The 14,210-nt window shown below is 39.7% G+C and overlaps 1 protein-coding gene across 3 annotated transcripts; it reads right to left on the minus strand.

Moving 5' to 3' along the window:
- Positions 1-707: 707 nt before the first annotated feature.
- On the minus strand, positions 708-12,159 carry TAF1A (TATA-box binding protein associated factor, RNA polymerase I subunit A). Of its 3 annotated transcripts, none has more exons than XM_068676050.1 (10): positions 11,735-12,159; positions 10,563-10,732; positions 9,635-9,748; positions 8,195-8,390; positions 7,263-7,393; positions 6,237-6,395; positions 5,295-5,361; positions 3,943-4,063; positions 2,426-2,586; positions 708-1,036 (listed from the first exon to the last, which is right to left on the minus strand). In XM_068676050.1, the coding sequence occupies exons 1-10, from the start codon at positions 11,817-11,819 to the stop codon at positions 915-917; spliced, it is 1,326 nt and encodes a 441-aa protein (XP_068532151.1). In that variant the 5' UTR covers positions 11,820-12,159; the 3' UTR covers positions 708-914. The 3 variants fall into 3 exon arrangements, with proteins under 3 accessions (XP_068532151.1, XP_068532153.1, XP_068532152.1); XM_068676052.1 differs by having other exon boundaries at positions 11,894-12,158; XM_068676051.1 differs by lacking the exon at positions 11,735-12,159 and adding an exon at positions 11,412-11,590.
- Positions 12,160-14,210: the final 2,051 nt, after the last annotated feature.

Here is a 14,210-nt window from a genome sequence, read left to right on the forward strand (position 1 = left end):
ACACATTAACGTTTGCTTTCTAAACACAGCAGCAGTGTGTATTTCAACTCCTAGGCTAGACTGCAAAAAAAGGTTCTAGCAAGTCTCTTCCAAGGTGGTGAAGTTTTCAGTAGTTCTGCGCCTTTCTCTCTCAGGCACTGGCACGCGAGCTTTCCTCTGTAACCGTGCAACTGCAGCAACCTTTCCCTCACTGCTACCAGCAGCATGAAGAGGTTCCTTGAACTGGACCCAACCCACAGATGCCACATGCAGGAAGATTGATATTGGATACGTTGAAGTGCCTCATCTACTTGAACAGTCTGCAATAGACCTTCAGGACCTGTAATTCTCAATATACAATGAAAAAATAAGGTATAGAGCTCTCCTCGTTTTCCATATATTTCAGGAAGTCAGTTATAAGCACAAGTTAACATAACATGTACAGGTTGAGAGACTTGTTTTCACAGTGTACCACATACTGTTCCTAGGTGAAGACACCAGCCATTATGAATGCTACAGCTGGCTGTGAATCGATTTTGAACTACTTTCCAGCAGCCTTTTAAATCACCATCTATACGTCTGAACATAAGAAGGATCAACCCTAAAACATTTTTGATACAAAAGTTCTATACCACAATTACCAAATACAAGGTGTATTTGAAATCAGTGTTGTTTGCATTTCACACAAAAGCATGGGACTAATATTAAAGAAATTCTTCAGCCCCATATGTTGGTTGATATTCACTTTATTATAAAGTAAGTAAAAACCAAAGCACTTTCTTTTCAAAACAAATATATAAAAAACCTACTGAGTTGATAGGGTCTGCCTTGTTAGACCACTACCAATACACAAGTCAGTTTCACAGAGGGGGAAAAAAAAAAAACACAGCAAGAACCTCAAAGACACCTTCTGATCACAGCTGTACAGAAAAACCTCAAAGACCAGATATTCTCAGGCAGACGGGACCGTGCCTATTCACAAATTTCTTCAGTGTCCGAAATCTTTTCACCTGAGCTTTGCAGCCTTGGTGTGATACGTATTTAAAGTACTTACAATCTAAGCAAAAAGAAGAAAAAGTGATGTCAGTTATACCATGATACAAGTAAACAAAATCCTTCCACTTTTTAAACAACATGCAAACATCTAAGTTCTCAGTAACAAAAAGCAATAAAATAACCCAAGGCACATTAGCAACATAACTGCAGTACTAAATAAACTATCCTCATCTTACCCAGGAAACATTCTACATTTATATAATTGTATGCTGTATCTTGCAGAAAATTGTATTACTCTTCAGATACAATAAGAAATAAGATGCCAGAAGTAAAGAAATATTTACTTATCACATTGGATAAGTAAAATAGAAGCTTGCATCAGCACCAATACACACAGAAGCTCCATTAGAGAAACTCAGGACTGGAAAAAATTTATTAGACATCTGGAAATAAAAGCTGGGAGACAGTAACATATTACTGAAAGCAAGAAAGGTCTGCAACATAAGAAACTGTTTTTATGAATTCTGGAAGTTACAGAAAAGTTACCAAAATGTCTAATCAACCAGAAGTCCAAATTTGTCTGTATATTTTACTCTCTAGACCATATTCTCATTCTCAACTTCGCTACTGCTTCTCGGCCTGATTTACCACTTAGTTACAGCAGCATTTCAGAGAATACTACCAAAGAGGTCAGTTTGATAGGAAGATGAGGATCATGACTGTTTCCACTCAAGACCTCCCTCCTCCTCTTTCTAGCACTACAACACTCACTTGGTCCCTAAGGACGAGGGGGAATGGGCTTAAATTGCGCCAGGGGAGTTTTAGGTTGGATCTTAGGAAGAACTTCTTTACCGAAAGGGTTGTTAGACATTGGAACAGGCTGCCCAGGGAAGTGGTGGAGTCACCATCCCTGGAAGTCTTTAAAAGACGTTTAGATGTAGAGCTTAGGGATATGGTTTAGTGGGGACTGTTAGCGTTAGGTCAGACGTTGGACTCGATCTTGAGGTCTCTTCCAACCCAGAAATTCTGTGATTCTGTGTGATTCTGTGACCATCTCCTCCCCAGTATTTGCTGACACACTGCACCAACTGCAATCCAGCAAGCAAACTTTTCACAGTCCTCACAATACCCATTCAGGAGCTTGTCAGATACTTTAAATTGTGGTTTCAAGGTTATAAACAAGAGAATAAGTAGTATTGTGACTGCTCAGCAAGGCAAATAAAATGGAACCCTAAACCAGGATAAAACAAGTTACACAAAGTATGTCTTACTGAGGAATACCCAACCATTTTAAACAACTTTCTCATGTTCAGCTTCAAAGACCGTAGTCAATAAATGAATGGATCTGCACTTCTTACAGGGAGTCGTCCAGTTGCCTGTCTTGTTCAGGCTAGAGCTAGACATTATTTCTATCCTATGTAGTGAAAAAGGAAAGAACATTAAGTATTACCTTTTCCTAATAAGACTCCAGCCACCAGAGCTTTTTCATACGTAAGGCTTTCATTTTCCTGCCAATTCCTTTTTGCTGAATAGCGGCTAAAATGGAAGGCAGGCCACCAGTCCTTTCTGGAGTTCCACTCTTCCTTGATCCAGTCAAGATGCTTCTCAGAACTAAAAAAGGTAAACAAAATATAGAAAAACTTAAATTGGGGTGAAATGATGAAAAGGAGGTGCTGAATTTTATGATCAGCATGCTACAAGTCTCAGCAATTGCTAACAGACTGGTCTTACACTGCAGACTGAAATATTAATTGTAAACAGAAATGCCTTTATTTTTTTTAATTAAAGTCCTTGGCAGCACTAGTGAGGCAGGAGGTAAACTCAAACAGCTTTATTGAAAGTTGGCAGTAATGCAGATTATGGTGTGAAATGAAGTAAGTTTGACTCCTATGACAGTTTGTCAATAGTAATAAGACATTTGATTCATGTCAACAAATTAGTAGTATGAATAGGTTTGTTTTTTAAAAAAGGTTTGTGTTACCCTAGGCATACTCAAAGACTAACTTATCCTGAATACTTATCCCAGTAACTCACATAACAAAGACCTTAAACCAAGCATTTCAGAAATGTAAGCAACTTAGAATGAGAAAGTGATATTCCCCTAATATGACCAAGATGTCCTCTATATTTGAAGATACTCTGGAGTTGTGTCTTCAAGTAAAAAAATGCAGGAAAAGTTCAAGTATTACGCCATTTTTGTTAACTGTATGCAACACTCCCAGCTTTAATCCATTAACTTCTGGCCCTTAACAGCAGATGTTGTACTAAGAGATAGAAGAAGCAATGAATCAGAAAAATGGGTCAAATGCAGTACTGAATTAATTTACTATAAATATATTTAAGACTTAAAAATAAAATCTTGTTTGTTGGGAAAAAAAGTCTAGACGTTAGAGGCCTTCTGGGCATGGATTGCCTGGAGATGATTCCTTCTTAAATCAGAGTCCCTGTCTGGCAGCAATGAGACATCAATCCCCAGGCTCAGCTTTTAAGAATACACTAGCTGCATTCTGTAACAGTTACCATCATCACACAGCAAAGGAAAACACAACACACCAGTTTGTACACTATATACCGTGCCCCTATTGCAGCCCAGCAATTCTCAAACCACCTTCTAATAATGTATGCATAACAGAGCAGAAAATCAAACAAGTGTTTTGTTTTGTTTTTTTCCCCTTTAAGTGTTTGAGCAGTTCCTTTTACATAAGCACATAGCCTGGTAAAAACCTTTGTCAGGTGATGACAACACTGGAAACTTGAGAATTTCCTTTAGTAGTTTCTTCTTTTCTCCCAGTGAAAGCATAGTGAAGCCAAGCACTGCCACAGGATTCAGGTGAACTGACTCTTCCATTCACCAGCATGGAAGATGAAGGCTACAAATGGGAACTTTATCAATTTCCCAGAGATGAAGACCTCTAACTGACACACAAGTTTGGTTTTAGTATATTGTATCAGAGATAACACACTTACATTACAATTTGTTTCACCTGTCTTGCCAAACAACTCCATGCTTTTATGTTTTCCTTTGTGCCAGCATAATCCAAGGCTGCAAAAATTACTTCTAGCCCCAGTCGACGTTTTTTTCGTTTCTCTGGGAAGAGATTAGGCCAATTAACGAATTAGATTAGAACTCATTAGTAAGCAACAAATGAAATACTGTTCTCCATCCAGCCTTCCCACACGTTGCTGCTTTCCCAATTACTGAGAGCTCCCCCATTATCTTCTGCTTTTTCCAAGCCAGAAAGTTAAGGAAGACTTCCTGAGTCTAGAGCATAACTCATTAGAAAGATCCCCTCTCCCTACTCTCATCCTGCTCAAAAACTGCTGACTCAAGAGGCACACATAGTACTGCTCACTTAGCCCACACTGCCTTGCTTACAACAGTTGCTGCTGTTGTAATCAGAGCTACCAAGCTGGTGCTGGTGTTCAACATGTTCTTTCTACGGGAAGAGAACACAGTGCCCTGGAACACTTCAAGCCCTGAGATACCAAAACAAAGAATTTGGATTGATGTGAATAAAACAGGCATTTCACATCAGCAGCTAATGTACCAGAGGTGTTCTAAAAATGACCTATCACAGCAGGTAAATGTAGGGAAAGTTATCTTTATCATTATAAATTCCTTCTTCAGAAATCAAATTGTCCACAAGAGCTACAAGAACTTAAAAAATGTGTCATGCACAAACAGGAAAAGGGAGGGTTTAACCAAGAGGGTTTTTTTCTTTCCAGAGAAAAAAAAAGAACAATCTTGATTCCATGACATTTCATCAATCTGCCAACTAGCTGAAACATACCAGTTTGCAAGAAAATATGCAGCTTGGAATGCAATCAATGCATGGAAATTAGAAGAAAATTAGAAAAAATGGAAGTTAGTCTCCAAATTAGAAGACGTTTCTACCAGTCTGAAAATAAAACCTCCTCTGAGGAGGATCAAGATTTTGTTCTTTGATTGGTAATGATAAAAGAAGGCATAGATACATCTCAATTCCTCCAGAAGAGAAATAAGAAATGTCATGGAGGAAATGGCAAGCCTGGCATTCAGACTAGTGTACCACAAAAAAAGTTATTTTTGAGATCCTAGCTGTGCATTACAACATACTGCTCTGATCAGCCTTTAGACTTAGAAAGGTATTTGCTTACACAAGTTTGTAAGTGCCTGCTGACTCATATGCATTAAAGTTTCCTATAATCAGAAAGTCAGGTTTGGGGTTTTTCTTTTAATAAACAGAACTACTTTAGTAAGTACAAAGAAGGCTGCAGAACAATTTCTTATCATTCTAGATTAACAAAATCAAAAAGAACAAATATATTTAAAGACTTACTTGATTTTTGAAGCATGATATTAAAGTCTATCATTAGTTCATGAGAGGGAACAATATCATGCAAGATCTGAAACAAAAAACAGATAGATTATTTCAATGTGAAACCTTCAAGACTACTGCCTCATCAAGAGAAGCACTAACATCGGAGTTTTGGGTGTCTTAGGTAGGAAAATTAAGCGATCTGGTACCCAAGTATCTTGATACTAAGAATGATGATCAAGGGCTATTTTGCATGTCTTTGACACAACACTAACACAACGCTAAAAACTGCTGTGAAAATGGAATTTTAAACATACAGACTGCAGTTTAAAAGCCTAAACTTAATGAAGCTTTTCTTTGAAGTATTTGCCCTAACAAAAGCATTTTAGTGCCATCAAGTGGCAGAAGAGATTGAAAACCATTGTTGGAAAGAAGTCAACAAGATCAATAAGCAAAGACAGTGAAAGTGGGAATTTAAAAGCAACTCTGCAAAAGCTTAATGCAGCAAGGCCTTATCTGCCAGCCAGCAGAAGTGAACTTCTACTGCAGCTTAAATGAACGGCTAATTGAAAATAATGCAACTAACTGCTAGACAGGATCAATATGTGAAAAAAAAACAAACGTCTAATAACTTCTTGAATATTGTAAAGATCAAACTACAACAAAAAAATCAATATATGTTGTCTACACGCACCTTCAGAGCCATGTAAACATGCACTCTGAGCTCATTTCTGCCCCAAGTTACAGGATGCAATCATACAGGTAGAACAAAGACCTGAATACGAAGATGGTAAGGGATACTGTTTGCTCCACCCATCAGCACCCCTCCCACTAGCTTTCCTCTAACCCTCTACTTTCCACAAAGAAGAATGTAAGGTAAATACTGTAACAGAAGACAACTGAACTGTCAGACCACCACGTAACACAAATGACCATGGGCTGTATTCACTATTTAATATATACCTTGAGTGCAGATACGAGTGATTTCTTTGATGCGCCGTGTCTCTTTAGGAACTGATAGAAGTAAACGTGAGCATTGGGATTAGATGGAAACTTTGAGTTGTAGGCATATTCACTTAATACTTCGCGAGCTTCCTGGTGGTCTCCATAGAACTCCAACAACTACAAGAAGTTAAGTTCATCATTAGCTTGCCACGTTACCAATCAAACTTTTACAACTCATTTTGGGCTGCCATAGAATTATGCGATAGCATGGTCTGTGTCTAATAATGCAGCAGATTAGATGTAACACCAGCATATTTTAATTTTACTGGTTACTCTTACCACAGGTAACCAAAAAACCGCACATAAAGGAAAAGGAGAAAAAAATTACATAGGAGAAAATTATATCAACGCTTCTTTGATTGTTAAAGAATTACCATTACTGTTCACTGGAAAAAGACATAGAAGCAGCCTGCCATGTCTTTGAAGAGAACTCAGTGACAGAGCTTGGCAGCTGTCAGCACCCAGTAAAATTCCAGAAGAAATACTCAAAGAACTCAGAGCTTATCTGCATTTAGAAAAAGTAGATCTTCTCAAAGTGATTTTAAGATTAACTTTATTTCTTAGTTACAACTTCTAAGAAGATATTTGAAAAACAGGACTGCATGTTCGGCGTCCAAGATCTAGCATAGCAAGAAAAACATTGCCCTGCCAAAAAGAGAACTTGCTTTCAGGAATTTAAACAAAGCAGCTGTGCTCCTATTTCTCTGCTAGCACCATGAAAACAGAACACGCAAGCTGGTTGTCTTTCTTTTTCCTGGCAATGCAGAAATAAAGTCCTTTTTGTATTCTATGGAGGCTCTGCAGCCCTACCAGGAGCAAACACTCCAAATCAAAGCTAGTGAGGTACTATGTACTATGTGTTTTTAGAAAAAAAACTTCACTGTCACTCACCCACACACATGAAACTAAACTGCAGACAGACATCTTAATGAAAATTAGACAGGGAAACACAAAAGGAAGATGATCTGCAAAACATGCTCTTACATCCACATAGGATTTCACGAAGAGATCCCAAACTCCAGGTATTTTAATGATCTCCTTTAAGCTCATTGCTGCCTTCCGAAAGCAACTGTGCATTTCCCGTTCAACAGACGAGTCTTCAAGTCCTTCCTTCTCTAGGAAAACAGGAAAGAATGCCAGAATTAACTTTGCTAATCAAGAGAGTTCTTGAAGTGCTGTACCTACAAGACAAACATTTTGCTAAGCAAGGACTCCAGTCAAAGTTTTTAAGAAAAAAAGGACTCAGTTGCACCAGTATCGAAACAAGAATTTTTCATTGCTCTTCACTTCAGTTGAATTGATTGAATTTACAATCAATTTGTGGGGCATAGCAGGCAGTGTTCCAAGACAAGAACACTACCAGCACAAAGAGTTTAAACCAACAATACTTAGTTTCAGAGAAACAAGCAGAGATCCAGCCATACAGCCAAGCACGTATATGCAAAATTAGGCACCACACACACATAGCAGCCTACATATCTTTACCTTTAGAAAAAGGGAAAACTCAAATACGGGTTTTGGGAGCTTTTGTTAGCACTCAATTCTAGCAGCAGTAAAGTACTGATGCAAGAATGAAGAAGTCACTGCTATAGGTGAATACATTCCTTTGATGTTTCTTTTAGGTGATGTTGGCTGGATATAAGAACTGTGATTCGGGGTAAAAGCATTGCTTTGTTTGAGAATAGCATTTCAGGACAATAGAAAAGTGCACGAGTGTTCTGTTTTGGCACTATCAGTGTTGCTGGTACAGAATTACAATCCACACCCTCAACTTCTGAAACCTAGCATCTCACCTTGGTGCCTTCATATGTAGACACAGGCAGAAGAGTAGCCCACATGGAAATGCTGCTGCTACAAACACCAGAACAAGGAAGTTGAAGTTCACAGCTCAATACAAAAACAGTACTAGGACTTACCATACTCTAAGAGGGTGTTCTGCTTAGACCAGCTATAGTAGTCCAGCAGTCCCCTGTAAGCCTGAACCAGTTTCATCTCTTTATCCTGAGCGGTTGTTTGTTCTCCGAACCTCCAGCTTTCCGCCAGGGACAGGTTTTGGTACGCTTCATCTATCAGTCCATTACAAAGGAGATGGAAGGCATGCTCTAAACAAACCTGCAATTCAAACAGTCCATACCACAGTGTTTCACATCAAGAATGGAGAGAACCTCAGCAAAGGTCTACACAGATGTGCAGGGCAAGAACAGAGACTCATTACTGACACCCATGTAAAAATATTGCAAACATAGTAAAACATTTTAATTAGAAGCATGTTTTACACATTGTTTTTCAAACAGTATCTTTACAAGGAACTTTGGAGAAAAATGCAAGAAGGGGAGAATATGGGTGCCACTGGGGGACAGAGAGGTGCATCAAGAACCTAAGTCATTTTCCTGTCAGAAGGTGCTGGAGAAAGATTATTAATCAAAAGCATATCTGACATACAAAGATGCATCCCTGGGAGGGAAAAGGGCTTAAGCTCTTGAAATCTGTGTGGCAGGAAGTCATCATTCAAGTGGTAAACATTCAGCAGTACTTACCAGGGCAGCAAAAAGCAGCTGTCTCAAAAACCTACACCGCCATTAACAAGTGCTCTACCTATTTTAGAAGGCCTAGAAATGACCTGAGGAAAACCAGTTGGGTTACACTTGGTAGCCTACTCAGTTTGTTACCCAACTGCAAAATACCTAAAAGATGGATGTTCTAGCACCCTGTCATGTTGATTAGGCACTAAATCAAAGTCTGAGCCTTCAGTTAGCTCTAGTAAACTCTTGTACAGAACTTTCCTTGGAGGCCTTGAGCAAATACAACAGAATGAAAGAGAGAAGCATTGACACAAATGAGAAACAGTCAAGAAAAACAGAACAGCAGCAGTTTGAATATACCATCATAGGAAAAGAACTACAGCTGGGTGACACAGGGGCCACAGAATAATGCTTACTGTTTTATACACAGATTAGGTACTTGGAAAATGAGCAGATATTGATGGCAAAATTTAACTACAACTGTAGTCAGGAGCACAGTGGCCAAATTAAAGACTGGACACAAGATTTCACAGGTGTTAATGTGCAATTAGACGTTAACAGGCCACGCATGTAAATGAATTCAACAGTTTTAAATTAAGAATAACTGCAGAATCTAGGCACTACTAAAGACTGACATATGTACCTATGATCAAATACATAGATCAAATGAGAAGTGATCAGCTATAGAATAGCCCTTGAAATATCATGCAACTGGCACCATCTTTTTTGGCACTATTATCAACATTGAGAGAGCGCTTTCAGAGATAGCAATACTCAAGTAAACATTCAGGTAAACGTGTGGAAAATCATCAAGATTGCATTAAGTACACTCACCTTCAAATACCTTTTTACTCCTAAAGTTTTCATCTGTTCCATGAAAGAGTTGAACTCTCCTACGCTGCCATGTGAATGGTTGCACAAAATTTCTGTTCCTACTCTCCAAATAATCTGGGGAAAAAAGATTCAAAATAACCTTAGGATAAAAATGGGATCAGTCACCATATGCATATGTATAATCTTATCAAACTTGTAGCAACTGTAGCATATGCATAAAATGTACATTTGAATTGCAAATAAAAGATGAGTACTAAGTGTTGTCTACTGGTATTGTTACCTACATATTAATCTAGCATTGTTATTTATTTTTTCAACTGACATTCCATGGGTGCTTCGCAATTACTCATTATAAATACAGCACGTCAGTAAAGCTTATGAAAACTGTATCTGTTAAAAGGCTTCCCCTCCTCTTACTAAAAGCAGTATGTTTCAGAATTATTGAAAACTTCTGTTTTCCTTTAACGTTTTCCCACAGAGATGTGAGGTACATGGCTCTTCAGACTTATCAATACAGATCATTTCCAATCAGATGTAGCTTTCCCACCTACATGCATTTGTTTTCAAGGTCTGCATACAGAACATAAACAAATCAAATTAGTTTATTTATCAACTCTGTTTGATCCCCTTCCTCCTGCTTCTATCCCAATACCTGGTTGAGTTTTGGAAGCACTGGAAAAGCTAGCAGAGGCCTCAATGAGCCACTAACTTTCAAATAGATTCTGACTGATGGCATGCCATTTGAAAACTAATTTAATAAGGGACTAATTTAATTTATGAACATTTTCTAACTTTTCAGCTCTTACTACTTTTTAATAAACTTATGATTAACTTGCTAAGACAAATGGTGGTCTGAAGATGACAGATGCTTCTTGCAAGTATTTTTTCTCAACGGCAAAAAAAACTCTGATAAGGGACACGGACTTACCTCTGAGGGACCCATGTATTCCACGGAATAGTCTTTCTCTATTGACTCAATGTAGAAGGTTAGAAACTCCGCAGCTCTTTTCCACTGCTTCTGTAATATGGCATCCTGAATGTAACTTAAACATACTTCCTTGCTCTTCTTGAAGCTTGACTTGTGTTCGTGGGAAGATGCTAAACAAATCAAAACACAAACAAAGTGAACTAAACCCACTATTACGTTTTACTCAGAGAACATACCTGCTATTTTAGCTCTCTTGTATGATCTCTCTCAGACACTACATAGAGTCATCTTAAGCTACATGGTCTTGATGTTAAACACACCTATTTTCTGCAGTAGTAAAGATGGCAACAGCTGGAAATATGAAATGATTTATTCCACACACAGAATGCAACTGAAGGCACTTAAAACAGCAAAGCACCAACATCACATATTATTGCCCCACCAGACTTAGAAGGCCACAGTGCTTTGATAACTTCACAGTATGTTTTGCTATATTTTGGGGACCTCTCTCTTCAGTAATTTATTGTCAGCTGAGCTTAAGGCTCCAGCACACTGATGATTCATATACACACATGCAAACAGGCCGTTCCAGAACTAACAGTTAAATAATCCCCGCTATAAACACAAATACACTTAGAGAATTATTCTCTGAAGCACGAGTGTGGAAGGAGGCCACTTACTCTGTTTACATGGACACTGCTTCAAATTCTGTTATGGCACAAAACTGAATTCTTGTTCCCACATTTGTTTAAAGCTTACAGCTGTGTGATAGCTGCACACGACAGTCCAACACACCCCCACACCAAAACCCATGCCACAGGAGCCTTCTTCATCAAACCCACCCCCTACCTGAACGCTGTAGGAGAAGGAGTAACTCCAGTACTGGCTCACAGCACTTTTAATACAGCGCATTCTACAGAACTACCTCTAATTAACCTACAGTATCGTATGGTGTGGTCTTCATGCATATTTCTAACTTCACGGGTTTTAAATCCTTTGAAAACAGAACCCATAAGGAACACCCGTGGCTCAGAGGCCAGCAGCGGGGTGTGCCAGCAGCAGCACGGAGGCTGCACAAACCTGCAGCGCCCCGGGGAAGGAGGTCGGGGGGCTGCGGCAGCACACAGCGGGAGAACAGAAGGCGGCGGAGGCCGTCCCGTCCCGGCCCTTACCGGCTCGGTAGAAGTGCTGCGGCAGGCAGGGCAGGTGCAGGGCCGGCAGCAGGGAGCTGCCCGCCTCAGCCACCAAGCCGTCCATGGCGCCGGCTACAACGGGCAGAGCCCCAGGGCGGCCGCCATCTTTGACCCTGGCAGGGGAGGGGCGGCACTGACCCCGGCTAGTGGCCCCGGGTCGTCATAGCCGGCCCAGCCAAGCCCAGCTGCTGCAGAGGTACAGCCCTCAGGGCTCGTTGTCACAGCCACCGCGCCATCGCGAGCAGCTCTCGGCTCCCAGAGCGTGTAGGGCACCGGCATAACCCGCCGAGGTGCCGCATGCGCCCTGAAGGCGGCGGCGTCACCGCCATGATGAGACCGCCCCGGGCGCCTGCGTAGTGAAATGGCTGCCGGTAACCGGCCGTGTGCTGGGGCACCCCACACGGGGGGTATCCTAAACCTGTGATATCCCAAAACATGGGGCGTTTAAATCCGCGTTTGATTTTACAAGCGAGTCCGTCCAGCCCCCGTGCCCACCTCCGCCCTCCTTCCCTCCCCTAAAACTCAGCCACGTGAGGATGAGTAAATAATAAAGTACACAGCAAGCTGGCTCAGGTTAAAGGTTCCCCTCACCCAGCATCCTGGTTCAGCTGTAATCAGTAACAGATGGCAAGAGGAAAAATACCAGGCAGAGCAGCCGTCTGTGGTGTCTAAAGATTTAACCTCAGTATCGTACCTTAATATGACGTTTAACAAATCAGGGGGAGGCCGCAGATGTGTCCCTTTACTGCTATTTTTCTTAAAGCTGTGTTCTTCCTGTTTTTGACAACAATTTCAGTTCATAAATATTCTGTTTTATTTGTTGATAGCTAACTTGACCATAAACTGTCTTTGTTCTGAAGCACAAATTCTTAACCAGTGTCATCTTCTTTGTCTATCCTTCACAATTTGCCCTTCCTATCTGTGTCTCACTGATCACTGGTGTATCAAAGTGTGGCATCACATCCTATTACATTACACTGCATTAATTCACCTTATACTGTAATATACTGTAATATACCAGTATACTGTATACTACCCTAATTTCACTATCCAGCTTGCCCACAATTTATTTCTCAGATGTGTGTAGAAGCATGTTTACATTTGGCTTGCTAATTTTTATCTTCTTTTGCCACTCATGAATCTTTGCTGATTGTTATGTGAACATTGCCGATGGATCTTGTCAATAAGTATTAGTTATTAGTTTGATAGATACCTTTGTGCAGGAAAATTGCTTTGCAAATGTAGACACACACAAACCTTTACATTCCCCATAGTTAACGGAACACTCGTACTGGAATACATGCGTTTCCAATGTTGGGGTTGAAGGCTGAAGCAAATTTTGCCTGAAATACCTAAAATGAAGTGAAATATTTCTCTTTTACATCATGCACTGGGGAAAGCTGTGGGTACCTTGTTACTATGAGATACTTGAAGTTGTAGGAAATGCTACATGGTTGCAGTGATTAGACTCATGTATACATACTGACTGCAAGCTACCAATTATTGCACAATAAAGGCAATGACTTATGCAAGAAGTATGTGATCTTGTTTCTTTTCACATCTCCCTTTCTTGCCCTTGTCTTTATGACTACAGACACCGTTACCTTTATCTTGGTCTTTTACTAAAGATAAGCTTGATAACCTTTACTGACACCTAATTATCCAACAGCTCTGCCTTCACAAGCAAGTGGACCAAATGACCAGGCTGGAAATTACGTCAAGAAATAATAATAATAATAATATCAAGGGAAAAATCACTCATCTTTCATTCATCTCGTTGTTATAAAACGTAACTTGAATATACTTATTCCATATACAGTAGTGTTTTACAATCTTATAATTTTGTTATGTTTTTACTCCATTGTTCTTTGGTACAGCTTATGTTTGTATTTCTATGGTTATGTTAGGAGTTAAGCATTCTTATGAGGTATTTTTCAAGAGAAGTACAGCTGACAACTCAGGCTGTTTGCAAGTTGTGATAAAACTGAAATCTAAGCTTCACAAGTTAGGCTTTCCTAGAGCTTTCATCAGGCAGTACTAGCAATGACAAGTAGGTACCATCTCTTTTACAGAAGGTGAACTACAAAAATTTCAAACACAATTGAAATTTCAAAAATGTCAACAAAAATGTCAAACACAGTTCCAAAGCTTTTTTATAAAGTGATTAAAATACTAAATTGCTGTAGATGGAGGATGAAAATAGAATGGTTATGTTTTTCTCAGAGATGATGTAGCATCATCTAACTAAGCCTAGCATCATGTAGCTAAGTATCATCCAACTCAGCTTAGATCTCAGATCCCATTTGGTGAGGCTGTAGAAATAAGTGTGTGTAAACTAAAAATCAATAATTGTGATGATACGGTAAAAACATGAGCGGTATCTCTAATGCAATTAGCAGTGGTGATTGCAAACTCTTGTGATGGGAGCTGGCAATAAGTGCAGCAGTACAATCAA

Source organism: Anas acuta, chromosome 3 (genome assembly GCF_963932015.1).
Source record: "Anas acuta chromosome 3, bAnaAcu1.1, whole genome shotgun sequence".
In the NCBI taxonomy this organism is placed as follows: Eukaryota; Metazoa; Chordata; class Aves; order Anseriformes; family Anatidae; genus Anas; species Anas acuta.

Bases quoted from the DNA above. Each gene is read 5' to 3' on its own strand.
- TAF1A (XM_068676050.1), bottom strand. From the start codon at position 11,819: ATGGACGGCTTGGTGGCTGAGGCGGGCAGCTCCCTGCTGCCGGCCCTG. The intron at 6,396-7,262 runs GTAAGAGCATGT...AACTTCTTGTAG, and splicing joins TCGTGAAATCCTATGTGGAT to TTGTTGGAGTTCTATGGAGA. The intron at 2,587-3,942 runs GTAAGTGTGTTA...TACCTTTTTTAG, and splicing joins CAGGTGAAACAAATTGTAAT to TTCTGAGAAGCATCTTGACT.